The following is a 26,694-nucleotide window of genomic DNA, read 5'->3' as shown; positions in this document are numbered from 1 at the left end:
AAGAGTGTGTGCAGGAGAGACCTGGCCATCGCTGAGGGTGTGCTGAGCGATCCCGGGGGTGGGTGCGCGCCCGGCCGCCCTAGGAGAGCGGGCGGGCGGAGTGGGTGTGGGTGTGTGCGCGCGCGTTTGCGAGACCCGCGGCCCGGGCTGCGCGTGAAGCACGGGGTCCTTAGCCGTCCTGAGGGCGCGCCGGAGAAAGGGCGAACGCGAGGGGGCCACGCGTGCCAGTGCGGGCGAGCGTGCCAGCGGGGGGTAGGGCGCCTGCTTGCGCGGGGCGAGTGGGAGTGGGGGCTCACAGGCCTGCGCGGGCGAGCGTGCCCCCCGGGAGCGTGCCGCGCGTGCCAGGCGCGGGAACGTGCCGAGGCGGGGGCGCGCGGGGGCCGAGGCGGGGAGGGGGGTCGTGGCGCGCTGCCGCGGAGGCGCAGGGAGACAAGGCGAGAGGGGGAGGGGAGCAAGGGCGCGCGCGGCCGAGCGGGCGCCCGCGGTCACATGGGCGAGGGAAGGAGGGAGGGAGCGCGCGAGGGAGGGAGGAGGATGGGGGGGTTAAAGCCGCGGAGAGCCGAGGAGCCGGTGCAGAGCGGGCGGCGGCGGCGGCGGCGGCAGTGGAGGCGGCGGCTGCAGCCGGCGCGGCGCGGGGTTCGGCAGTGGGATCCGGCCGCGGTGCTCGCTCCGCGCTCCTGCCTCGCTCCCTGCCTGCGGCTGCCGAAGGGCGCGGCGCGGAGCCCGGGTGGCCCGAGGGCGAGTGAGTGTTCCGTGGCCGTCTGCGCGAGGCTAGACCCTCGAACGCTCGGGCGGACAGACCCGCGGCCCTCGCGCGCGCGGGTAGAGACAGCGAGGGGACACGCGTGGGCCCCGCTATCGGAGGAGGTAGGAAAGTTCACCAGAAACTTTGCCCGCAAACTCGGGGGCGAGGGCGCACGAGCAGCAGCCCCCCACGTCCGGGCGCGCCAGGGGTTGGGCGTGGTGGTGGTGGTGAAGCTGGGCAATCGGCTGGAGGGAGGTGGCCGGGGCGGTTGGTCCTAGTGTCCCTGTTCTTCCCACCCTTGAGCAGCACGCGCGGGGTCTGGGAAAATTCCAGAGCTGGGGAATCGCAGTGGCCTCCCTCTTTCTCGGGGAGAGAAAAGAAAAAAAAAAAAAAAATCTGGACTTCAGAGTGCCCGGGAGTGTAAAAGGATGGCTGCGCTTTTGCCAGTACCCGGGTACCCCTGTGAATCCGTGCGTGTTGTGTGTGTGTGTGTGTGTGTCGGTGTGATCCTGCCTGAGGTTTTCTCGTGAGTCCGTCTGAATGTATCTCCACGCAATGGGTCCCCTCCAGTGTGTCTCTTTGTAAGTCCTCTGGTTCGTGTGAGTCCTAGCCTGTGGCGTACCCTCCAAGTATCTCTTTTGTGAGTCTCCCCATGTGTGCCTCCTCCGGTGCGCCTGGTTGTCCCCAGGTTGTACAGAGAGTGTATCTCCCTGTGCGTGGGGGGCTGGGCGGAGGGGAGGTCAACAGACGGACAGCTCTCCTCGACTCCTCTCCTCTGCCGAGCTTCTCCAGCGTCTAGCTCGCTGGTTCCCTGGGCCCCCTCCCCCCTCCAGTAGCTTCAGGCGGGCAGGACTATTTCACGCCTTGTTGAAAATTCAGGATTTTCTTTCTTTCTGTCTAGTCTCTCTATTTGAGCATTCATCCCCCTCACCCTCGCATGTATGCATGTGTATGTGCACGCGAGTCTGGCCCCTTACCTTGTCGGCAGCACTGGGTGTGTATCTGTATGCTCTGTGTCTTTAACACAAGTTGTTTTGCCTGTGATATATTTGTGTCTGTTTCATAGGATGCATTTGTGTGCTTGTGTGCTGTGCTCACCGAGGTGGTAAGAGTTGGGAATACTGAGTGTGTTTGTGCATCAGTCAACTCTTGTGTGTCCTGAGGTCTGAAACATAGGGTGTATTTTTTGTACATCTAAACCTGGGTATCTGTCATTGCATGGGGCTTGACCAATCGGATATCCATGGATATGCAGGGCAATCTTGCATCTGGTAGTTGACTCCAACGGTGAGTTTCATATTGTGCCCCTGTTTTCACTCTCACAGCCCACACAAATCCTTTCTGTCTGTTCCTGCAGCTCTAGGAAGGATTAAGATGGAGCTAAAGGTTCAGACCCTGTCAGAATTGATACTCCAGTTGGGACTCTGAGTCTACCCAAAGACTAAGAGTTTAAAGTTCACACTCAAGACTTCCTGGGGCTCTGGAATTCACACTCAGATTCACACTGGAACACTTAAACTCATTCCAGAGACTTGGGGATTACACTCAGGGGCTTGCACTCACAATTACACCAGGATGGTGGGCTTCACATTCAGATGTACACGTCCTTCCTGGGGTCTGCTCTCATTTGGGGCTCATACTTGCACATCTCTTTCCTTTAGCTCACAGGTTTGTGTTGAAGCTTGGAGCTGGCCCACAGGGAAGCTTCCTGGGGCTCCAGGATTGGTACTCTGACTCCTATTAAGACCACGGAGCTTCCTCAGATTGACACTTTTATTCAGAGATACTGCCACACTGAGACTAGAGGCTCACATTAAAACTCACATAAAGAACATGGGGCCCAGCCAGGCATAGTGACGCATGCCTTCAATCCCAGCAGAGGCAGGCGGACCTCTGAGTTCTAGGCCAGCCTGGTCTACAAGGCTAGTTCCAGGACAGCCAGGGCTACACAGAGAATCCCTGTCTTGGCATGGGGCAGGGGTGGGGGGCTGGGGGGAAACAACAACCAGGGCTCATATTTGAACTCAAGGACTCTTTTGGGACACTGTATTTCCATTCAGGCTCACATGCTGTCTGTGACTTACATCTCTACAAATGGGACTTGTGCTCAGATCCAACAACACTTAGGTAGAGTCATATGAGGACCTCTGGTTCACACTAGATTCACATGGGGAATTGAAAGGTTGGACTCAGGGGGATAACCTTGAACTCCTACCTTCAGACTCATGAGATCCTGTGATTCACACCCGGCTTCTGACAGTTCCTACTCAGACTCATAATAGAACTCGAGTGCCCACATTATAGATTCTCCTCTCCTGTGATCAAGTAGACTAGAACACTGGGATTCCAAAACACTTGGATTTACAGAGGCACTGTGGGGTTAACATTCATACTTAAAAAGGGAAGCTTGGATTCACACCCACAAAGGCCTCATACTGTTTAACTGTTTGGGGCTCCTAGGACTCAAAGTCATTTCAGTTCCTGAGCCCACTTACACACACACACACACACACACACACACACACACACACACACACAGAGACACCCGGGAACCTACAGTCAAGCACACCTCAGGACCTTAGTTCATACATCCATCTTTCTTGGGCCTCCAGCACTGCTAGAGAACCAAACAAACAAAAGAAACCCACACTTGGATCACACAATTCCCACGCTGGCTGGCATTGGAGGCCCGTGCTTACACGGAACTCATACTTCTGCCCTGTGGCTCACAGTCAGACCCACAGTAAGACCGTGGTGTCCGCAGTGCTGCAGAGAACTTAACACTCAGTCTCAAGCGCTCATGTTTTTCTCTGGGTTGTGGAGCTGTGTCAGGGCAATGGAGAGGAAGAACAGAGAGCTGTCCTGGTAAAGGCTGGATAAAGGTGGGGTATACATTTGGTTGTCTCTTCCTTCACTCAGGCTGTGCTCAGAGTGGTAGAGCCTCCCTACCAGCCTTCCACAGCCAACCAGCCCTTGGCAGAAGAGTGGTTTGTTGGTACAGGGGTTAGTGAACCGACAGATTTCTCAATGTGTCATGCACACACTCTTTAAATAGTTGTGGGCACCGCTTCCATGGCAGAAAGGGTCAGGTCCAGGTAGGGGCAAATGAGGCTCTCATCCTCCCAAGACATCCCTCCCCTCAACCCACTCATCCTTGGGGGTGGAGAGCAACAGTTCCCAGGTGTTGCATTTGTGATGCTAAGAGGGAAGAGCTCCTCTACCCAACTGTGCTAGATGGAGGTTAGGGGCCTTGTGATGTCTCATGGCCCCAGTGTTTACTCAGGAATACCCACCCACCCTTGCTCCCTGAAAGAACAGTAGCCCTAGGAAGTCTGGGAGGCAACCAGCCCTGGGACTTTACCTGCCTTAGAGAAATGGCCCTGGACTTCACAAGCCCACTGTGGAGACTAGTGGGTGGGACCACGTGAGGCATACCACCCCCAACCTCTAGGAGGTTGGAAAGGCCACATCAGACTGAGGTGGTCAGGCTTTAACTGCTCCTTAGCCTTGAAAGATGTGTCCCTTTGGACACATGCTCTCCAGCCCCCTTATGGGGGGAGGGGGCTTGGAGGCAAGGCGTCCTGCTCTCTGCCCCCCCATGGCGAGTTGAAGTGTAAATGAATCGGAAACATATGGAGTGGATTTTCTTTGAAATGCAGATCGGTTGGGGGGGAACCATGTGTGCCTGGTTTGGGGAGGGGGGTCCCAGAAAGCAAAAAGGCTGAAAAGAACTGACCCCTCCTCCAGACCCACTGTGGGTGGGGGAACTCCTGTGGCCCTGGGTGACCACACCCACATGGGCTCTAGTTTCCTGTGAGGAGGGTATGGATGGAGAACAAGGGGTCAATGTCCCCCTTTATTTTTGCAATAGGCAAAGGGAGCCGATGAAGTATGGAACTGTGTTGGGTCGGGGGTCACCAGAGGCAGCAGCTCTGGCTGCCAAAGGGTGAAAGGAGGGACTGGAACAGATGTGGGAGGTAGGCAGGGTAGACCCTGCCACTGTAGGGAACGAGCTCCTAGAAGCTGGGACTAAGGCTACAGCAGAAGCAATTGAAGTTAGACTATGGTGATGACTTATCAGGGCCCATGTGTGTATTGGGCTTGTGCTGGAGAGCCCAAGAACCTGTGGGGCAGATTTCTGAAGACCCAGAGCAGTCCCCACGTGTTCTTTCCTTGTGTAGCTCAGCAAGACAGTAGTGTTGCCTGTGAGCGGTGGGTTCTGGGTCTGCCTGTACCTGCCTGTAACATAGATGGAGTATATAATAGGAGAAAGATGCCTTTTCTCTTCCATCAGACAAGGTGCTTCTTGTGGGCAGGACTGTATGTATTTCCAGTGCTTGGCAGAAAGTAGATTCCCAATAAATGCTGAGGCATGATTGTGGGGAGAGTTTAGAGTTTAAAGTTTGAGGCCCAACAACTCCTATTTGTACCCGTCTTCGGATCAGAAGGTCTGTGAGTGACTTGCAAGAGTGAGGCAAAGAGTGAGGGCAGAAATTAGACACCTTTTTCATTAGGTCTCGATGAGAACAGCAGGAGGTAACCTGGTCCTGAGGCATGAATTGGAGGTCACTCTGCCCCCTCTCCACACTGGCGACTTTTTTGATTGTGGGAGTCTTTATTCACCAATAGTGTGGAAGGTACACATCCGAGTCACCAAAACTCAGATCTGAAGCAGGGTAGCTGCTTCAGGCAGGGTGGGCTGTCCGTATCAGTTATTAATGTCTGAGAACACAGGTTTGGACCTTAGAAATAAGTCAGTTCTCCAGATCCTGGGTTACTGGTGGTGGCCTGTGTGGCATGACTGTACCTTGGTTGGAGAGAGGAAAGAGGCTCACACAGCCACACCACAGTGAGAGCCTCCTAGGAACAGCCCGGACCGATGAGTGTGAGAGTGGAGAAACAAGACCAGCTTGGGTGGGAAATGCAGGAGGGACAGAGCCTTTGATTTGTACAGAGCAAGTTTATGAAATCAGTTGTTGTGCGGATTAGTCAAATTATGGCAGCATTCAGGGCAATTGGTGACCCTAAACAATGTATGTAGGGTTTCCTCCTCAGCAGGCTAAGAGCATCAGACATCAGAACTAAAATCAAGTAGTCAGTAGGCACCTTTTTCAAGTTCCCAGCAAGTGTGTGGTAAGTAAACAGAATCTTCCCTAAGTGCCCTCTTCTGAGCCACTGCCCATCCCTATCCCTCTCTGCATTGAGTTCCAGCACGGGCTTTAAGACCCCCTTTTGTAGACTTCTACCTCACTTCTGACCTCAGGCCTTTGTGTGGGCCCTCTCCTCAGGCGGAGGAACTACACTGCATGGTGGTCCCCAAAAAAGGCAAGAGGAGTCCCGTATCAGAAGGCAGATGCCACGTGACCTTGGCCCCGTGAGCTGACCTTTCCAGGCCCCTCCGTGAAATCGAAGGATGGGGGGGGGGCCTGGGCCCTGGCCCAGGCCTGGAGAGAAGGCGGTTTTGGCACCTATCCAGGTCCCTGACGTCAATGTCTCTCCAAATAATGGAATCAATATTGGGGTGGGGGGGGCAAGCGTGAACCAGGCCCCAGCGATTAGAAACAGATCAGCTCAGACCGGCAGCTGATTCTGATAGAGATGCTGGAGGTTTAGGGTAGGAGGCCTGGGAGGAGGTGGGGGGGAGACAAGGGGGGTACTGAGGAATGGGGAGCCAGAGCCACCCAGTATCCAAAGCTGGAGGGTGTACAAGTGGGCAGAGCCTGGGATGTTTAGAATTGGAGTGGGGGGGGGAGGTCTCTTGTCCTGGTACCTTTTTCCTTTGAGCCTTCTGAGTTTCCAAGGTTAAGGCGGCTGTAGGTGGTGACATCTTTGAGCGGGAGAGTGATGGTAGGCAACCTGCCTGCTTCTCAGGCCTGGGCCCCTTGGCCATATTAACATCAGGGTTATACACAGGTGGTGGGGGAGGGGTGTGAGTGAAACTAAGTGAGATGACATCTTGCTTGGCACCTAAGGGCATTCATCCAAGATAGAGAGATGGGTAGCCCCCCTGCAGAGCGGGAATCTGGCCTGTCAGCTCACATTCTCTCAGTCTCCTAGAAAGCTGCAGGTGAGGATGGAGAGGGTCATGGGGTCCATGCTGGGGAGGGAGGGGGCTGGCCTGGCGGCAGCTGACAAAAAACAGGAAGAAGGGCTGGGGGAGCAGCTGTAATTACAGGGCATTTATTATTAATCAGATGAAATTGCTGGAAGCAGCTGGTGTAATGTGCGTAGCGATACTGCATGCTTCCCCCAACACGCACACGCACATACATGCCACACACAGCTTGAGCCTAGCTTGCTGCTGCTACTTTTTTTTCTTTCTTGTGAAGGTCAGATGGTTCTATATTCGTCTATGTGTCTGCATATCAGTGTGTATTTGTCGGTGTTTTCATGTTAGCCTGTCCTGTCCCCTCTCTACTGCTATTGTCTCTTTGTCAAGCTACCTGTCATTCTTTGGCTTGATGTATGCCTGTCTTCCCTTCCATCTCCCTCTCTTCAGGCCTGTGTCTTGGTGTGTTGGTATCTGTCACCACCAGCCAGCCTGTCTCTCTAACACACTGTTTTAGTTACTGGCCTTTTCTGGTTAGTGATGTTTTTGGTTTCTGGGCAGGCTTCCATGACAGAGTCCCTTTCCTTTCTCATGAGCGCACATTTAGGCCCCTAATCATACCTTTGGTGATTTACTCTGGGACCTGTTGAGGAAGCAGTCAGACCCTGAATATCTCATGGGGATTTGTGGAAGGTGAGGGGTCTATTGAGTGGCTAGATTTCATGGAAGCTTTTCGATAACCCTGAACTCCCAAGACCCTTGCCAGTGGCCAGTTATGTCATTTGGGACAAGCTGCTTTTGCTGTCTCAGGGTTCTCATTACAAAATAAAAGTAAGGTTATCTCAGAATGTTGTTTTGATGATTCAGCACAAAAATATAAAGTAAGAGATGACCCGGTGGCGAACAGCACTTCTTGCTCTTGCAGAGGACACGGGTGTGGGTCCCAGCACCCACATGGCTTATAGCTACCAGTAAGGGAACCTGATGCCTCTGCGACTTCTGCAGCCTCCTGCATGTGGTACATATACATATACTTAGGCGCATGCACACACATGACAGGGCTGGAGAGATGACTCGGTGGTTATTAAAAGCATTGTTGCTCTCACAAAAGACCCAGGACCCAGGCAGCTCATGTAACTCTGTAACTCCAGTCCTGGGGCATTCAACTTGCCTCTTCTGACCTCCAAGGGTACCACACACTCATGTGAGGTGCATACATGTGGGCAAAATACTCATACACATAAAGTGATAAAACAAATAACTCTATAAAGAAATGAAGAATGCTGGGCGGTGATGGTACATGCCTTTAATCCCAGCACTCAGGAGGCAGAGGCAGGTAGATCTCTGTGTTTGAGGCCACCCTAGTCTACAAAGTGAGTTCCGGGGCTACACAGAGAAACCGTGTCTTGAAAAACCAAAAACTAAAAAAAGGAAGAATATATGTAAATTAAGCTGGGTATGGTGGTGAGACATGCTTTTCAGAACTTTGGAGGCAGAGGCATCGAGATCTCTTGAGTTTTAGACCAGCCTGGTGTACATCGTGAGAAGTCAGAAGTCAGTTAAGGACTTAATATAAAGTCTTCTGAGCCATGGACCTAATCAGTTTTTAGCTGATAGGCTACAGGGTCAGCTCAGAGAGTGTACTAGCACAGGTTCCCCAGTACTCCAAAAATGAAGAAATAATCCTAGCTGTCCGTATCACTGGAAAAGCACCATGTAAGTGGGTAGGAGCTACAGAGGCAGACTGGTGGAAGGCAGGCTTTGGAAGTGGGTGCTGATTCCATTCTAGGCTCCAGGAGTGATCAGTTCTACAGTCTTGTATACAAGTTATTTAACATCTTTGAATGTCAGGTTGTTTTAGCTACGAAGTGTCGAGACTATTAACACCTGTCTCATAGAGAGGTCACCAAAAGGGGATGTTGCAGATGAAATTAACATCCCCTGGCTCATGATAGATGCTCAACAAGTTGTAGTGGGGATGGGGAGGGTATCACAATGGTGGGTGCTGATGCCCACTCCGTGTATGTGTGTGTGTGTGAGAGAGAGAAGGAGAGGGAGAGAGAGACGGAGGCACTTCTGTCTGAGCCCAGCTTGTGTGGGAATTTGTGGTATGTATCTATGAGTGGTGTCAGGCCTATCTTGTGCCCTTTATTTGTCCCTGTGGTTTAGAACTTAAGTCGGTGGGGAAGTGGCCAAGGAACACTATACTGTTTTTTTTTTTTTCTTCCAGGCATATTTGCTTCTTGCAGATACATGATAATAACAGCTAGCTTTTGGGGGGCAGTTCTGGGGATCCCATCCTAGGTACATGGTCTCACTGAGCTGTATACATCCATACCTCATCCACTAGCAACCACTAAGGCTCTTGGTTCAGCAGACATCCTAAGTCCTCCAGTTACATTTTTGTGCTGAATCATTAAAACATTGCTCCAAGGTAACTCTGTTTCCAATTCACAGATGAGAACACTGAGATGGCCAGTCTCTCCTTCAGTATGAGGATGGAATGAGCTCACTAAGACCTGTGGCTTCCCTGTGACCTGATATATGCCCTTTGCCCTTCTAGAACCCAGCCTTGTCACATCGTCTTGCCCTCTTGGGTTTGGAAGCCCCGGGAAGAGTTTGGCCTGGAGAGAAGGGTAACATTGATGTGCTTGGAGTACATCTGGTGATATAAAGGTAGGTGCTGAGAGTGAGTGGGTCACCCTTGGGGCCTCAGGCAGGTGCCCTGGGCTGGAGACCATGAGCGAAAGGCTGAGATCCCCTCCTTCAATTCCTCCTGAGGCTGTGGGCTTGAGGCTCTTCACGCCCCCCCCGTCCGTGTTAGACCAAGAGAAGGAAAGAGACTATCCCCTGTCACACAGGAAAGGGCAACACCAGGTCAGGATACACTTCCCCATGAAGGGAGATGAATGCCAGATTTAGGGACTTTCTGGTGTTGCTGTTTCTGTGCCTTCCACTTCCCTCTGTGCTCCTGAAAACATCCCTGGCTCTAGGCGAGCAACTGAGCTTGCAGGAGGTAGAATGGCAGGTGGGAAGGCCCAAAATCTTCTGGGGCTAGCAATGGGGCTAGACCTGACTGCCCTTGCCTCTCATTCAAGCCAGGCAAGGCCCTGGATTGGCAGCCCCGGGGTGGGGGCATCTGAGGAATCGAGGTACTGGAGCGGAACGGAAGGGCCTATTGTCCAAAACCCGCCAAAGGCCCACAAAGGCCAGAGGCCCACAAAGGCCGGCTGGGCTTTTCATCTTGGGTCCCAAACTGACTGGCCATTTTCCCGGCTTGGGGCTCGGGGTTGGGAGGGGGTGTTGTGTGTGTGTGTGTGTGGGAGCAGATACCAACCCTTCAAAACTAAGAGAACATGTTGTTAAGTGGGGTATCCCAGTGTTGCGGGATGTTTGTTCACTACAGTCCAGGGCCTTAGATGGTCAGGGGTCCAGAAGAGGAAGGAAGAAGAGTTAGCTGTAGTGCTAGGATCCATGGGTGGGGTCTGTGTTAGCAGTTCAAAATGGAAGGAAATGGCTGTACAGAATAACAGGGGATACTTATTGGGGTGTACCTGGGACTCTGATGTTAGGACAACAGGCTGCTGAGCCATAAGAGTACATAATTCCCACCCCCTCCTAGTTGGGAGCACTGTAGGAAGCTAGAAGAGAGCCTTGAGAAGAGAGAGGGTGGTGCTAGGATGAGCTCCCGAAGCAAGAGGGACTGAGGCCAGACAGCAGGAAGGACTTCCTGCCAGTGAACAGTAGCTCAGATGCCCTGACCCTGTCCCTGGGGATCTCAGAGGATCGCAGAGAGCAGGGGAGCTGGAGACACCCCAGGGGCTCAGGCTGAAGCAGCTTCTGCCGCCAGGCTGAGGAGGGAGGGCTTGGCAGTCCTGTCCACCTCCCCCAGCAGCACCTCCAGCGCCACTTTAAAAACAGCTTTTTAATTTAACAAAGTGGATGAAAAACTGTTTTTGGAAATAAAAGATATCTGTCGTCTCCCAGGCTAGCACTCAGCCCTTGCAGGGAGCCTCTCTCTGGGTTTCCGTCGGCGCTGGTGCCTGCTTTCCTCTGTCTTTCTGTGTTTGTTTCTGTCTGCAGCCCCCACCTTTGCTTTGGCCTCCATCACCTCTCTGCATCTCAGCCTCCACAGGAGTCTTACCCTCAGTCTCCCCCTTCAGTTTTCTGCATCTGCTCCTCTCTCTCTCTCTCTCTCTCTCTCTCTCTCTCTCTCTCTCTCTCTCTCTCTCTCCCTGTCTCTCTCTTCCGGGCGTCTCTCTCCCTATTTGTCTCTGTCTCCCTGCCTGTCTCAATCTCTGTCTCACTCCACCTCCCCCTTCTTCTCCCCCAACCCGAGCTCTAAATGGGTCTATTTAAAACGCCCGACGCTGCCAAGTCAGAAAAACGTCTCCTGATAAAGCGCATTAGGCGGAGGGAGGGAGGAGGGGGGAAGGAGGGAGCGGCAGGCGGACAGATTGATCCAAGCCTGTAACCCCATTAATCAGGCAGCGTGGATCCCCCTCCCTCCCCCGGCTTCAGCCCCTTCTGAGCTAAAAGCCCCTTAAATATTTATCACCCATCCCCCACGGGGGCGAGGGGAGGGGCATGTGGCCCTTGGTGAGCATCCCCTGCCGCCTGGTCCTTCCCCGTGCCAGTGTGTGCAAATGTGTTCATGTCCTGTGTACGTGTATGTGCATGGGCGTGCGAGCCTGACCAGCCCAAGCAAGGCCTAGTTGCTGACTTGCCCTGCAACGATCTGAGTAGCTGAGTCCTTTGGTTAGCTTTCTGGTACCCCAGGAGATTGGCCCTGCTTGGCCGTCCTGAATGAGGCTTGGGCAAGTAGATCAAGGTGTGTGTGTGTGTGTGTGTGTGTGTGTGTGTGTGTGTGCGTGTGCGTGTGTTCTGGGGGTGCGGGTGGAAGTCTGGTGGCCTTTGCACTGCCCTTCCCAGAGAGCAAAGCAGTGAATAGGGCTCAATATATCCACTCGACCAGATTCCCAGTGCAGGTAGTTAACTTGAGGGAAGAGTTCCAGGCCCATTTTCCTGAAGTGCGGAGACAATGTGGAAGACAGGATGAAGGTTGAAGTCTCCCCTTCTACGAGGGCAGAATTGTGACTGGGAGTGGGGGTGTTTGCCATTTCCTAAAAAATGCGGAAGATGACCCAGGCTTGGGCAGGTCCCCATCACTCCCAAGAGAATAGGAAGGTGGCTCTGGGCTGGAACCGAGTTGCGCGTCTCCTGGGTAGCTGATACCCGGGCAGCAGGGGTCAGTCCCGAGCCCCACATCGACGCCGCGAGTTGGGAGGAGCGGGGCCCTCCATCCCCGGTTGTGCCGAGGGTCCCCTCCCCACCCCTCCCCCAGCATCAAGTGCCACATCTCCTCCTGACTCAGACAATTAGATTCAAAGGATGACCTCACTGCATGCCGTCCCTCACTCGCTGCCTCGGCTCGTTCGCTCGGCTCCCGGCGCGCTGCCTCCCCCTCCCGGCCCGCTCGCCGCCCCGCTCGCCCTCTCGCCCTCTCGTTCGCCCACTGGCTCCGGCGCGGCCGTGGTGCTGCTGCCCGGCCCCTCGGGGGTGGGGAAGCCCCGGGGACCGATGCCCGCAGGCTGCGGGGCGGACCCACGGAGCGCCGAGCACCGGCCGGGCGCCTGCGCGGGGACCCAGGTCAGTGCGCGCGGCCGCGGGGCCGAGAACTTGTCACCCCGCCGCCCCGCCGCGGCGGAGACGCCCCCGCCCGCGCCAGCCCGCCAGCCCGCCGCGGCGCTTCCCGCTCCTTCCTCGGCCCCCGCCCCCCACGGCTGCTCGGCGCTCCCCCTGCCAAGCTGTCTCTCTTCTCTGCGCTTTCTCCCCAGCCCCCCTGCCTCAGCAGCCGGTGGGAGGGACTGGGACTTCCTGAGGTCTCAGGGATGGGGCCGGGGCCCATTGGCTGCAGGCGGACCAGGCCTCTGAGAGGGGAGGGGGCTCTGGCTGTGTCCATCGGCCTGGGGGGAGGGGGTTACCGAGAGGGAGGCCTAGGATGTGGGGGTGACATCTAGACAGGGGATGAGTTCCTGATATCTCTCTTCTCTCACATCCTGTGGGCCTCTTGCCTAGTTTCATTTGATCCCCGAAGCCTGGCTTCATTCGTCCACACCTCCAGCTCACTGTAGTCCCCAGTGCCTGGCCTCATTTGTCCACACCTCCAGCTCACTGTAGTCCCTAGGACTTGTCTTCATTTGGCCCCAGTGCCTACCTTCTTTGGGGCGCTGTCACCTGGCATCGTTGTACCCCACTGCCCGACTCTTTTGTGCCTGACTTCTGCTCTCCTCAATTTGGGACCACCTGGCCTTTGTGGGGTTGCCCCTGCCTGGCTAGTCTCCTTATGTTTGTTCTGGTGTTTGCTGTCATGTCTAGTCCGGGAGCATAGCAGGCTCTACGTGGGATGCAAGCCTCAGGGTCACAACTAGAGTGGCAAGTGCTAAGAATGTCGGAAGCATCCCCAGTCAGCTCAGCCTGGATTCCATTCTGCCTAGGATCTAGTGTCAGCTCCTGTGACACTTTAGGACTCCTGTGTACAAACGTGGTTAGGTGGGTCAGCATCTACTTTGTCCGCTGCGGGGCACCCATCTCCATCTCTCTTTGGGCCCCTGACAGTGATGACAAGGCTTGGGTGTGATTATTCAAGTAAAGATGTGTTCATGCCCTTCCTTCCCCTGGCCTCCATCTCATGGAGGGCTGCTAGGACGCCTTAGAGACAAGACAGGTAAGGTAAGGAGCACAGAGCAGGGTGGGTGGGGTCATTAGAGTAAGACCTGTTGTTCCTTAGTAGGGAGAAAGAAACCAGGGAGGCAGGAGAGTCCAAGGGGTTTTTCTAGTACCTGCTGTTGCCAATGCCACCATCTTTCTCACCCCTGGATCCTCCTCTATCCCATAATGTTGTTGAGAACAGGGTTGGAGGAAGAGGGATCTGACTGGGAAATAATTGTTGTTCTTCACCTTTTAAAGATGGGAATCTTCTCCTCCCTTTCACTTCCTGACTTCAGCCACTCGGCTTTATGTCCTTGGCTCAAGCACATCCAGGTTCCAATATGTGTGACGGTCTGTGTATTTCCCATTGTGAGGACAGTGGGCTGAGGGTAACTGCAGAGCTCTGGGTTTCTGGAAGTATACGGTGGTGGTGTCTGTGGAAGGTTGACAGCTTTCAGTGTGATGGTATCCATATGTGAAACGGTGGTTGTTCTGTGTGAGGGAGTCTCAGTGTGCAACTGTGATGTGTGTGTGTGTGTGTGTGTGTGTGTGAGAGAGAGAGAGAGAGAGAGAGAGAGAGAGAGAGAGCACTCAGGCACCAATGTATGAAACTGCGGCAGTGGGTGTCCACAGGAGAGGCCATAGTATGTGGTGTGGCAGTAGACTGAATTCTAGTGTGCGTGTGAGGCTGCTAGGAATGTCTGCAGAGTGCTGGCTGTGTGTGTGTGTGTGGAGATGGGGGCCTTGGGAAGCTCTGGGTGGCTGTGAGAGCCTTCTAGCATGTGCTTTAACTTGGGATGAGGTGAACGCTGGACCCTGTGTCACCCTGAACTGCTGGTGTGTGTGAACATGTGGGTGTTGTATCCATGCCTGTGTTTACCATCAGGAACAGATTGTGAAGAGCAGGGAGGGGAGGGAGGATGGCTTGCTCTTACCCAGCAGACCAGAGGTTCCTCAGAAGTAGCATGCGTGGTACACGTGCATGTTGGGGGGGCAGAGAAAACAGAACATTGTTCCATAAGGAAGAAGAAACTTCTCCCCCCTCTAACTCTGGCTCTGCCAAAAAGACCATCTTCAGCTCTTCCTGTTACAAACTCATGCTTCACGTGCCCTGCTGGTTGGCTGGTTGGTGTGTGTGTGTGTGTGTGTGTGTGTGTGTACATGCTAACATGCATGGACTTCTTTTTGAGGGAGAGTGGGCTTTTTTTATTTTGTTTTGAGACAGGGTCTTTCTCCCTAGCCCAGGCTGTCTTGGAACTCACTATGTAGACCAGACTGGCCTCTAACTCAGTCGAGATCTGCCTGCCTCTGCACACACACACACACACACACACACACACCGCCTGTGCCCATGTGTGTTTGTAGACTAGCAGTGATCTGGCAAGGATGATGGTGGGGATGGTAGAGGGGCTGAGGCAAGCAGGTCTTTGAACTAGACCCCATGTCTGAAGAGCTGCTTTGTCCATCCTGCCTGCAATCTCCTTCCTGCCCCTCATTTGGTGTAGACCTTTTCCTACCTCCTACCCCAGCTATAGAGCCTCACTAACCCCTACTGCTTTGTGCATTCCCCAGGTATCATGGCATTCTGCTAATAACCTCCCCCTGCCCCACTCTGTCTTTCCAAAGGAGCCACACACTGCCCCCCCACAGCCCTATCCTGACTGGTAGGCCTTTCCTGATTTTTCTGGGAACCACAGACTGCACTGAACTTGGGGAGGAGGGAGTTTGTTACCTGTGGCTCAGATTCTAGGATGTGCCCAAAGAGATGATATGCATTCACCTCTTCATGTAAGAGGCAAGGGCTAGACTTCTGAAGAAAAAGCCAAGACCTTCTGCCTCTAGAAGGCTGTTTGAGTACAGCTTCCCAGTGAACCTCTACATGTGGGCACAGGCTGGTGGGATTCCCGTCTTCCCAAAACACATCCCCAGCTGCTCAGCAAGGCCCATCATACGAGGGCTCCAGGCTCCCCCAACACGCCAGCACACACGTGCAGCAAGCAGGGCACGCACATGCTGAACTCAGGGTCCCCACGGTACAAGAGACTGGGGATGGGGGTGGGAGCACTTAGAGTCCAGGCTGCTGCCAAAATCCATCAGAATCTGTGTGTCCCCCCACAGGCCCCCATCTCCGGCTGTGGAGGTCACAACAGCAGGTGCAGATACCCACCCCCCAACTCACTCACATTGGGCCGCCTCCTTTTCCACAACCTCAGCCAGCGCCTGGGGCTGGGGGATTGCTCCCCCTGCCTCCTTCCTGGCCCCCTCCCACTGGTGCTCAGCCTATCCTACCCCTTCTAAGCAGGAGGAGGGCTGATGTGGCATCCTTTCCCCACTGAGAACTGAGGCTTGCCCCATAGTGGGAGGGGGTGTGGCAGCCCAGGAGAAGAAGGCTTTAATTCCAACCTCAGTCATAGCTTCTGGGTCCTATGGCTTTTGAGGTGGTGGCACCAAGAGATGAGAGGAAGAACTAGATTCAAAGAAGGGAAAAGGACAGAAGCAAGAAAGTCAGAAAGACAGGAGGGAGACATGCTACTACTGTTGAGTGGGATCCTGTAGCCCAGAAGTTGGACCCTGACCTGTGTCCTCCCCATCCCTGGTGAGGGGACCTGTAGCCAACTGCCAGGAGCCAGACCCCCCCCCCTCCTTGGCCTTGTCCTTCCCCATCCAGCCTGTGAACCATTCAGGCCTCTGCACTGGCCCCCACCACCCACACTGTCCAGGCTGTCTAGTTCTGGCGGGATCTGGGGGCCTCCCAGCCTGGATTCCCCCTCCCTCTCCCGAGCTTCCTGCCCTGTTTCTCCCAAGCTTCCCCTTGTCCAGGCCGGGTCTCATTTTCCCGGCTCACCCTATCCTTGTCGCCATGCCTTCTCTCTACCTTGGAGGCTTGCTGACTTCCCAGGCATTTCAGTCTGTCCTGGGTATTTGTCTCAGGACTTTAGGGCTGCTGTGGAAGACGGGAAGGAAATGGAGACCCAGGGCACCCTTCCTCTTCTTGCTGTGGGATTTTGGAGTTTGGAGTTGTCAATGGGGACAGGGGATGGGAAGCTGTAAAAGAGTCACTTCAGCCCTGTACTGGGCAATAAAAGGAGTCCTGGCCAGTGACCATTGCATCTCAGTTACCCAACTTGGAGATGGATTGGTAACCTTGCTTTGAGGTCGCTTGCATGAGGCTACCCTTCTTCACTGACTAGGCCAGAAATGAAATCCCTGACCTTCAGGCAAGGCTCTGCCCAGTAGCTTAGGGCACGTTACTGCTCACACACAGTTATGGCTGAGACCCAGCCAGTGGTACTCCTAACCCTCCAAAACCCTGGTTTTGGCAGGGATTTCTCAAACTTCTGGCTGCGGCTCTGCAGGCTAATAGGGACTTTCCAAAGAGCCTTCCCTAGACTGTACCTTTAGCCAGGCAACAAGTGAGGTGGGGGCATAGGGCATCTGGGACATTGCTGGGTTTGGTGAGAGTGGTCTTGGGATCCTGAATCCTAAACCAGACTTCAAAACTGGGTAATTGAGATCCCCAGCCTGGAGCTTGTCACTGTGTCTGGCAGGGTTACTAATGGTGACTGTCAACCTCCATGGGTGCTGGCATTTCTGTGAACTGATATCATTCTGTATGTCACTGGGTCTGTCAACATTTCTGTGTCACCATGTGCTACTCGTGTGACAGTATCCATCACAACAGGTGTCAGTGCATTGTTGGTGTCACTGTGATTGTCACTTAGTGCAACATTGTTACTGTGATGACTGTCAGCATCCCTGTGTGTCATTGTGAACAGTGCAACTGTATCATTTTTGCTGATTTATTACAACCTTATGATAGTGTCTTTGTGTCACAGTGGGACACTGACACTAAGTTTGGGCCCTGGGATTGTCTTGTATAATGTTCCGTGTGAGATGAAGTGCTGGGAACCTTGTGCTACAGGGCACTGGGCTGCTTTCATTCTGTTAGGGCACTCTGTCCCAGCTTTATTCTGGGGTTAACCTCTTGGGGTGATCCATAAGGGAGCCTAGGTCAATGTCCCACCTCCCTGGGGTTGTATGACATTTGTCATCTAGATCTGTCCTATCCTGGAGTATGGAGTTGGAGAATTCCCGGGAAAGGAGCTACTTGCCCTGAGGTGGGTGTTGGAGGTGATTGAGAGCAGGGAGGTGGTGTTACTTTCCGGATGCCTCTAGCTTCAGTCTCCCATTTGGGGAGTGGGCCTAACTGGGAGTTTGAGGAGAGGTGGGATGAAACTGCCCTGACTTGTTTTGCTAGTGTTTTTATCAGCAGAAGCAGAGGAGTGAGGCTTTATTTAACCCTGTTTCCTAGAGATGGGGCTTGTGGATCCCCAGTGAGAATCCTTCCAACCCCAGAAAGAACCTGCTCTTACACCGTATCAGTCCTGGCTGCTGCGTTGACTGCCCGCCCCCTTCCAGCTTTAGGAGCTCCTTGAGATGATGCAGGGTGGGCATGGAGAGCCTTTGTGTCTGTCTTTCCATCTGCAGTCCCCCTCGTGCCCTGTCTTCTTCCCTCTGTCTCCTCTCACACTTCTGCCTCTGTCCCTGTCCCTTTAAGTGTCCACTCAGCCCTCTGCCTGTTTCCCCTACCCAAGGCTTTCCCATTTCTGTGTGCCCAGACCCTGCAGTGTCTGTCTTGGTACCCACCCCCACTCTCTGCAGCACTAGCTAGCGCTAGCTCTCCTCTCAGCAGCACCCGTCTCCTGTGGCTGCAGCCCCGTTGGCCCAGGGCCCGGCCCTTACAGTAACTCATCGGGCTGATGGAGGCGACTTTGATGAAGAAGTCTCCCCTCCCCCTGTTGGGGCCTGAAAGTGTGAGTGAGTGTGTGTGTGTGTGTGTGTGTGTGTGTGTGTGTGTGTACTCGCTGGGAAAGATGCATGTGTGTCTGTCCTGGATATCTTCCCCCTTCAGCTTAACTAGGACCTAGAAGGAATAGGGAACAGAGATTTTCCTCTCTGCTTGCTTGCCTACCTACCTGCCTTCTGTGTCCTGGTTTTTGTTCCCAGGTGGTCATTGGACTGGCACTGAGGCAGAGGGTCTAGGAGGAAAGCATGGACAGATGGCAGAGGTAGAGGGGGAGGGTCTGAAGCTACCTTCCGAAGCTGGGGTGGGGGTTGGAGGGAACCAGGTAGGATTCCAGTCTGTCTCTTTTTCTCCAGAACCAGCTCTGAATTCTAGCTGACTTGGGCTAGACTTGAAAGTTATGTGTCTTTGGTGCTTGTCTTAACCTCCTAGGCCTAAGGAGTAGCTGAAGATGAGGGGTGGTTGAGGGTCATAAGAAACCTGGCCAGAAGGTAACCAAGGCCCTAGAAATCACCAATGTGGAAAAGTGGGTCAAGACCACACCAGCCAAGTGTACCTATAGCTATGCCCACAAGGATGAGCAGGCTCAGAGGAGATGAGCTCCGGGGTGGGCGAGGGCAGCAGAAGGCAGGTGGAAACCCTTTCCCATAAAGGAGCTCCCAGGAAGTCAGGGTTATTCTCCGTAGCTGCAGCAGCTAATGCCCACCTTCCTCTCCCTCATTACAGCTCTGGTCTCTCCGGCACTTTCTCTGGGTGTATCTGAGAGTAATTTCTGATGCTATCTCTGTCTGTGTTCCTGACAGTGTCTCTGGCAGAGTGTCTGTCTGACTGTGTCCCTCACAGTGTCTCTGGCAGTGTTTTCAGTGGTGCGGATACTTCCTGACTGAGCATCCGGCTGTGGCTCTGGTTCTCTCTAGTTTTTTGTCTAAGTGTATGCCTGTTTGTGTCTAGCAGTTTCTCTGCTTGTGTGTCAGAGTTTCCCTGGCTGTGTTTCTGACAGTGTCTCTGGCACTGACTGTGTCGCTGCTGGTTTCTTTGCCTATGCTCTTGCTCTTCCTCGGCTGGGGTCTGGCCGAGCAGCTTGCTGTGTTTTTGGCTGCTTCTCTGGTTGTGCTGGCTATCCTCTGGTCGCTTCTCTGTCTGCTTATCTGGCCCGATGCTCTCGCTCAGTTCTAGTGTGGAGCTGATTGTTGAGGGCTAGGTCTGGTTGTTTGGGCAGTGTTTCTGGCCAAGGTCTACTGTGAGGCTGCCTGGACCCGACAGTAGCCATGGTTAAATATCTCATAGATTCCCCTGGTGTCTATCTTTGGGTCTCTGCTGCTGCATGGTTGACAGTCCCTCGGTTTCTAGCCTCAGTTTGAAAAAGGGAGGTTATCATCACACTTAGAGACTATCATACAGGAAATAGCTATTTCCCTGCCTCAGATCTGAGCATATGCTGGGGTAGGGAATTGGACTGATGCCAAGAGGCAGGACATTAAGGGGGGGGGCACTGCATTCTTCCTGGTTTCTGGGAATGTATCCTGGATTACTTTGTATACCTGCATGTGCACATGTAGACACTGATTCTCCTGGGCTGGGGGTCCCAGGCTGCTGAGAACATGTCTCTGAGGTGAAGAGTGGTCTAGGATTCTTGGTAAGGACTTACATATGAACAGTCTTCGTTTTCTTTTGATCACTGATACACAGTAAAGCCAGAGCTGCATTTGGCTTGGCTAGTGTGCCACTGTCTTGGTACCCTGAGTTTCCCAGAGCCCAGTAGGAATCTGGGTGGAGGCCAGTGATAGATCCAAGGGGCTCTTGAGCATCCAGGTTTCAGGCTCTCTCCCCAGGAGTACAGCAGGGGGCCTTATATTCAAGGCAATTTGGAGAAGTACAGACCTTCAATTAAGCTAAAGCACCTGCCTTGCAGTTTGTGGTATGGATACCTAATTAACTAAGCTCACTGGTAGAGATATGTTTTTTAATTTTGAAAAATGGCCCTGACATTACCAGTGTTCTATAACTCATCCTCGGTTGACTACATTCTGCAGTCAGCACTCTTATTGAATGACAAACCACTGTAGTTGTCTTCTACCATCTTAGCAGCCCTTCCACAGGTGCCAATATGCTGGTTTCCATTGACGGAAAGGGGATCCCAACCCCCATTAAAAAGGATGATTGGGGTCAAAGTGCCCTAGCCCTGGGGATGAGATTTCCCAGACTTCCCCGTGAGAGCAGCACCTCCAACCCCACCAGGGGGCTCCTGCCTGGGCTGATGCTGCCCCTCCACACCCATTTCTCCCAACAGATGGCTGCTTCTGTCCCATGGGCCTGCTGTGCTGTGCTTGCTGCCACCGCCGCCGCTGTCTACACCCAGAAACACAGTCCACAGGGTGAGTTCGGGGAGAGCTGTTTGCCAGTCCCCTAGAATGGTGCATGAATCTTCATTGGCACAGCTATACACAGATGCCCCCAAGAGTCACGTGGGAACACCGTGACACTGATGCACATGCATAGCCCAAAGGACGTGTAGTCATGTGACGGTGATAAGCAGGGTAACCCACTGATGTCTCATAGGCACAGCCTTCACAGTCACGCCTGGATTGTCACATGCTGATTGTGTCTCTGACTTGAAATAATTTTTTTTTTCCTGTAGGGAAGGTAGAGGATACAGGCGTGTGGGTTAGAACCTGGGATTGGAGGTGGGGACAGGGCCTCTGTACAGTAGCTAGGTAAAATTTGTAGAGGTGTAGGAGGCATTTAAGAGATTGGGCAAAACTGTTACGGGCTGCTTCCTGATGTCAGCTTTATCCTTGAAGGGTAGTGACAGGGAGGGTGGACAGATGCTGAGACAGGTGAGAGAGAGCTGCACAGGTGCACGAAGGGTGGGTCCTGACTGGGGGGGGGGGACTGCTCAGGGGCTGGGTGATTGGCAGCCATACCCATCCCCAGCCTGTTTGTCTAGTGAGGTCTGACCCCATAGCTTATAGGACAAGGAGCTGTGCCTCTGCTGGGGAAACATGTGCCCTCTTAACACAACTATCAGCCTTTAACTAGCCACATTGAAGTCTGAACTTGTAAGTTGTCTCCAGTAAGGTTCCCCAAGTTCCTCCATTGGTTGGACCCTGTCCTTCCTCTACCTTGGCAGGGGGTGGGGGAGTAGGAAGGCAGAAGCAGGGCATGGGAGGGAGTAGCTCCAGGCATTGAACAGTCCTTAATGGCTGATCTCTGTCCTCAAGACCATGGGTTCAAAGGGTAATGAGTCAAGGAATGTGTGGCCTCTCCCTTATGAGACAAGCAACTGAGGCCCAGAGAGAGCCTGCTCAATCCCAGAGCTCCTGGCCGGATTGGCACAGGGCCCTAGTGTATGTACGCTTACAATCGAGACTGTGTGACTACTTTTTGTTTGGTGAGAGCACGGCTCTGTTGGGTGTCTCCTGTGGCTGCGTATTTGCGGGCTGTGCATTACCTGGGTGAGTGCCTTTCAGGTGCTGTGTCACTGTATTTGCGACTGCACCCTGTGCATGAGAGGGTGTCCTTCTTTGTGTGTTTTCGCCCTTGTTAAGATTCACCCTGTTCATGGGACCCTGTTCCCTTGAGTCACTGTGCTTCTGGGTGAAAGTTCCCTTTTTGTACATGCCTGTGGTCTTGGGGCAGGTGTTACCATCCCTGAAAGGGCATAGTGTCCCTGTGTGATGGAACCCATGTGTGACTGTGACCTTGTGATGAGTGGCTGCAGTTGCTTCTTTGTGGGTGACCGTCCCCATCCTGCATGTGTGGTGATATGAAGCTGCTTAGGACACCCGGGGGGACTGTTTCCGGCATGCAGCCCCCATGTGGGTCTGTGTGTGCAGGTGTGAGGGAGCTGTCAGCTCTGTCCCTCTGCGTTCTCCATGTCCATGACCTCATCCTGTCTCTGTCTCTCATCCTGGCTTCTCACAACCTTTTCACAGCTGATTCCTTTGGAGCATTTGTCACTGCGTCAGGGCCAAGAACCCCATCCTCCCCCTGCTGCTTGATTTAATTTCTGAAATGGACAGCACATCAGGAGGGGCACCTGCAAGGCTGTCCAGAGGCAGAAGACTAAACCAGTGCCATTTCTGAAGCTGTTGCACGGCCATGTGTATTGTTGTTGTTGGCGGTGTAGCAGTCATGACACTGTGTGATTGTCGTGTTGTGTTGTCCCTGTCTGCAGGAATCTGTTGTTGCATGTCTCTTCCGCCTTTGTCATTGCTATCAGATTGTGTCTCCGTTTTGTTTTCAAGGCAGTGTGTGATGGGGGACCTGCTTGTTGTCAGGAGATGTTCCCTCATCGGTGGCTTGCCATCCCCTGCCCCAGTACTAAAGGGCCATATTGAGTCCATATTTGTTCTGAGTGGCTTTGGTCAGTGTTGATGTGTTGCCGCTGGGACCCTGATGGCCACGCCCCCTCCCCAACGGTCAGTTTTCAGCCTCCTCCTCAGGCAGCTGGATGCAGAGTCTCTGTTGGGGGGGTTGTGTGGAGAGAGGGGCTTGGCATGTTTCCTGGAAGCTCCAGGTTTTTGGACGGGAGGTTGGAAGGGGGCTCAGTGGCCGGAGCTATTTGATTGAGGGGGGGCTCAATGGCCTGAGTCTTGGACACTGGGCCTCTGATCAGGGGGAGGCCTCCATTCAGCCTCTGGTCCAGCTTCACAGCTGTGGCCTCCAAGGCCCCCAGCCACCGCCCTTCCGCCTGTTCATCCTCTGTTCGGCTGGTCCCAAGCCCCACAGACAAGTGGTCAGGGCTGGCTCCGTTTCCTGCTTCCCCCTCCTCTGGACAAGGACAGAGAGGCTCAAAGAGGGGCAAAGCAGAGGCAGGCAGCAAGGGAGACAGACCTGGAGACGCAGACGCCCTGGCCAGGGAGGGTGGCAGGCAGCAAACTGGACAGATGTTCCCGCCCAGAGAAAAGCTGTCCTGGGGAAGGGGCTAGGTGGAGGAGGGTGACTGAGGGGCCCTTGGGGGATCCCTCCCCCCTCACCTCGAAGTCCTGGTGGTGTTAACAAGTCTAATTAAGAGGCCACTGGCCCAACTTAATTGGCTCGTTAACAGGAATTGCCTCTGAAAATCCCCCAACTCGGCGGGGTGGCTCTCTGGAGGGGAGACGTGAGCGAGTGTTAACGAGGGATCCCGCAGCCCCCCACCCCCTGCCGCCCCTCCCTCCTCCCTTTTCCCCTCCCGCCCTCACTCCACAGATCTGGCTGGGATGTGGGAAGCATCTGTCCTTCCAGGCTCAGGGGGCAGGAGTGGGGTGTCTGAAGATTCCGATTCTGCATGCCTGCCCCTCTGCTGCTGCCTGGGGACCTGCCTCTCTGACTCTGTCCTGTCCACTGCCTCCTCCACCTGGCGCTGCCTCCCGACAGGTGCTCCTTTCTACCCCTCTATCTCAGTCTCCTGGGTTCAGTCCATCACGCCTCAGTTGGCCTGGGCTGCCAGGGCCAGGGCCAGGGCCTGGGCAGGAGTTTGGTTTTCGTTCTGACAGGCTCCTCCTGGGGGCAGCGAGGATGGACAGAGCACCCCCTGAGTCCCAGCCCCCACCCCACTGCAAGCAGTTTCTGCTTCACAAAGTTGACAGTTGCCAGGAGTTCCCCAGGGCTTAGGTCTTCGAGGCCTGCCTGCTCTCCCTTCTGCTGCTGCCCAAGCCCTGGATGGTTAATGTGGGGGCAGGGAGCCTGTATGCAGTGGGCAGAGTTGGAGGCAGGGGGACTAGAAGAAAGATAAAGGAAAGAGTCAGGATGGAAAGACAGGACTGAGGGAGAGAAATGGAGCAGAGAAGAGTCCAGGAGGGGCACCCCACTGCACCATTGTAATGTCAGTGAAGGACAGCCCTGGACACCTGGACAGAGGCAGCGAGCAGGACAGATGTTTCCGTCCAAAGCATAGTGTTCCTGGGCGGCCTGGGCTGGGCTTGTTGATGGTAAGACTTTAGAGTCAGCCAGGCAGTGGTGGTGCATGCTTTTTATCCCAGCACTCAGGAGACAGTCAGGTGGTTCTCTGTGACTTCGAGGCCAGCCTGGTCTACAGAGTGAGTCCAGGACAACCAGGGCTACACAAAGAAACCCTGTCTTGAAAAACAAAAGGAAGAAAGGAAGAAGTAGTAATCGTAGTTAGGGCCATAGGCCAGGAAACTTTGTAAAAGATGCAGAGACTGAAGAGAAACTGAATTTTACCTGAGAATAGATCCTTCCAGAAGCTATACACACACACCCCTCTCCCCACAGAGAGACCAAAGCAAAGACACTTACACATTTGCACAGCCACAGAGGAGCTCTGCACAGGCCTCATCTGCACAGACACTTGCCCCCCCACCCATCCGTGATCACCTGAGGTTGCTAGGCAGGACGCTGACCCGTGACTTTTGTTTATGCCCTCTCTGGCCCCACAGAGGCACCCCATGTGCAGTATGAGCGTCTGGGCTCAGATGTGATGCTGCCATGTGGGACGGCGAGCTGGGACGCAGCTGTGACATGGAGGGTCAATGGGACAGACCTGGCCCCTGACCTGCTCAATGGCTCTCAGCTGGTACTACGAAGCCTAGAACTGGGCCACAGTGGCCTGTATGCCTGTTTCCACCGTGACTCCTGGCACCTGCGCCACCAGGTCCTGCTACATGTGGGTTGTAAGTATTACCTGGGCAATGACCTCTTACCAGATGTCTTACCCTCTTGTGGGGAGGGAAGGAGAGAGGCTGCAACCTGATTTTGCCTTCTGATCCTATCCTAACCTGTTCTTCTGACCTCCGAGTCTCATCTTGCTCAATGAGTCCAAACCCTGGTCACTTTACCTATATCCTACAGATATCTATGAAAGTCCTTTTGTCCCTTATGACATAGTGGGCACAGGGGGCTGGCAGGACTTGGTGGGTAGAAAGGGATCCCAGGGTCACAGTTGGAGTGGCCTCACGATGTCTGATCCCACAGGAGACAGTCAGTGTGCTGGAGGGAGGGAAATAGGACATAAGGACATCCTACGTAGGAACAGTCTGGAAGGTCCTGGGGAAGGAAGAAGTCATCCTATAGTGAGAGACACATGAATATTCCAGATTTAGAAGATACATGGAAACAGAATTTCTTTCTTTCTTTTTGTTTATTTTTATGTGTAGTTTTGTTGTTGTTTGTTTGTTTGAGACAGGGTCTTACTATGCCACCCCGACTGGCCTGGAACAAAGTAAGTATCAGGCTGGCCTCAGACTTAGAGATGTGCCTGTCTTTGCCCCTTGAGTGCTGAGATTAAAGGCATGTGCCACCACAGCCAGCTGGAAACACCATTTCTGACCGCTAAGTCACTTGGGTTGATGAAAATGGAGGCAGGGGACTAAGGGAAGTGACAGAGTGTAGATCATGGTCTCCGGGAATTGGTGAGTGATGTGGTCGGAATCAGGTTCAGACGATGCAGAGAAGCATGTTCGAGGGGACGAGGTAACAGCAGGAAGGAGGCATAGAAGATGAAGGAGACATGGTGTGGCCCTGGGATCAGAGAATGGAGTTGAAAAAGTATGGGTGTTGGGTTGTGATGGGTTGGAGGTGAGAAAGGCTGGTGAGTTGAGGAGGAAAGATGGAGAAGGCTCTTGATATGGTCACTGTGAGAAAAAGTGTGTTCTGTTTGGACAGTGGCTGGACTTAGGTCTCCCTAGATTCAGATTGAAGATGAGAATCTAAAAGCAAACATTTTATTTTGCACGTGATGGAAACTTCTTAAAGAGTGAGAAAGAGACTCAGAAAAGGGAAGTTAAATATTTAATAAAAATGAGCTATCAGGAAGATGAAATGGCTCAGCAGATAAACCCCATGTCTCCCAGTTCCTGCAAGCTATCTTCTGATCTCCACGCACACACGCCAAGTCGTGCATCTATACCCCCCACACTAAATGTAATAATTAAAAACACACTAAATGTAATAAATAAAACAAAAAGGATAAGTTATTAGTGGGCATGATGGCACATACTTACAATCCCAACACTCAGAAGGCTGAAGTAGAATTGCAAGGCCAGCCTGATTCATCCAGTGATGAAGGGAGAGGGATTACCAGGGCGTTTGTGATCTCTTGATGATAAGAGCCACCAGTGGGGATCTCTGGGTATGGGACAGAAGAGGCACCCTCAGAGCTGTCCTCCTGAGGGGTAAGGGAACTAGAATTTAAAAAAGTAATTTATTTATTATTTTGTGTGCGTTGGTGTTTTGCCTGCAGATATGTCCACGTGAGGGAGCCAGATCCCCTAGAATAGAGTTACAGACATGTGTGAGCCACCATGTGGGTGCTGGGAATTGAACTTGGGTCCTCTGGAAGAGCAGCCAGTGCTCTTAACCACTAAGCCAGATCTCTAGCCCCTGGAACTGCAATGTTTAACCCTTTCCTGCCAGCAGTGGGCAGAGGATTCTCCTGGGGGA

At 53.6% G+C, this 26,694-nt stretch overlaps 1 protein-coding gene across 2 annotated transcripts in view; it reads left to right on the top strand.

Moving 5' to 3' along the window:
• The first annotated feature begins 527 nt into the window (after window positions 1-527).
• Cntfr (ciliary neurotrophic factor receptor) overlaps window positions 528-26,694 on the top strand; it is a 38,125-nt gene continuing 11,958 nt past the window's right edge. The window contains exons 1-3 of one of the 2 annotated variants that reach the window (XM_051187582.1): window positions 528-867; window positions 20,600-20,684; window positions 24,693-24,926. In XM_051187582.1, the coding sequence (XP_051043539.1) occupies window positions 535-867; window positions 20,600-20,684; window positions 24,693-24,926 (652 nt within the window). In that variant the 5' untranslated portion in view covers window positions 528-534. Of the gene's footprint in view, window positions 868-12,170; window positions 12,444-20,599; window positions 20,685-24,692; window positions 24,927-26,694 lie in introns of those variants that run through there. The other variant, XM_051187583.1, reaches the window with a different exon arrangement.

Source organism: Phodopus roborovskii, unplaced genomic scaffold (genome assembly GCF_943737965.1).
Source record: "Phodopus roborovskii unplaced genomic scaffold, PHOROB, whole genome shotgun sequence".
NCBI classification, from domain to species: Eukaryota; Metazoa; Chordata; class Mammalia; order Rodentia; family Cricetidae; genus Phodopus; species Phodopus roborovskii.
The sequence above is the reverse complement of the archived record's forward strand: the minus strand, read 5'-3'. Positions and strand labels throughout refer to the sequence as shown.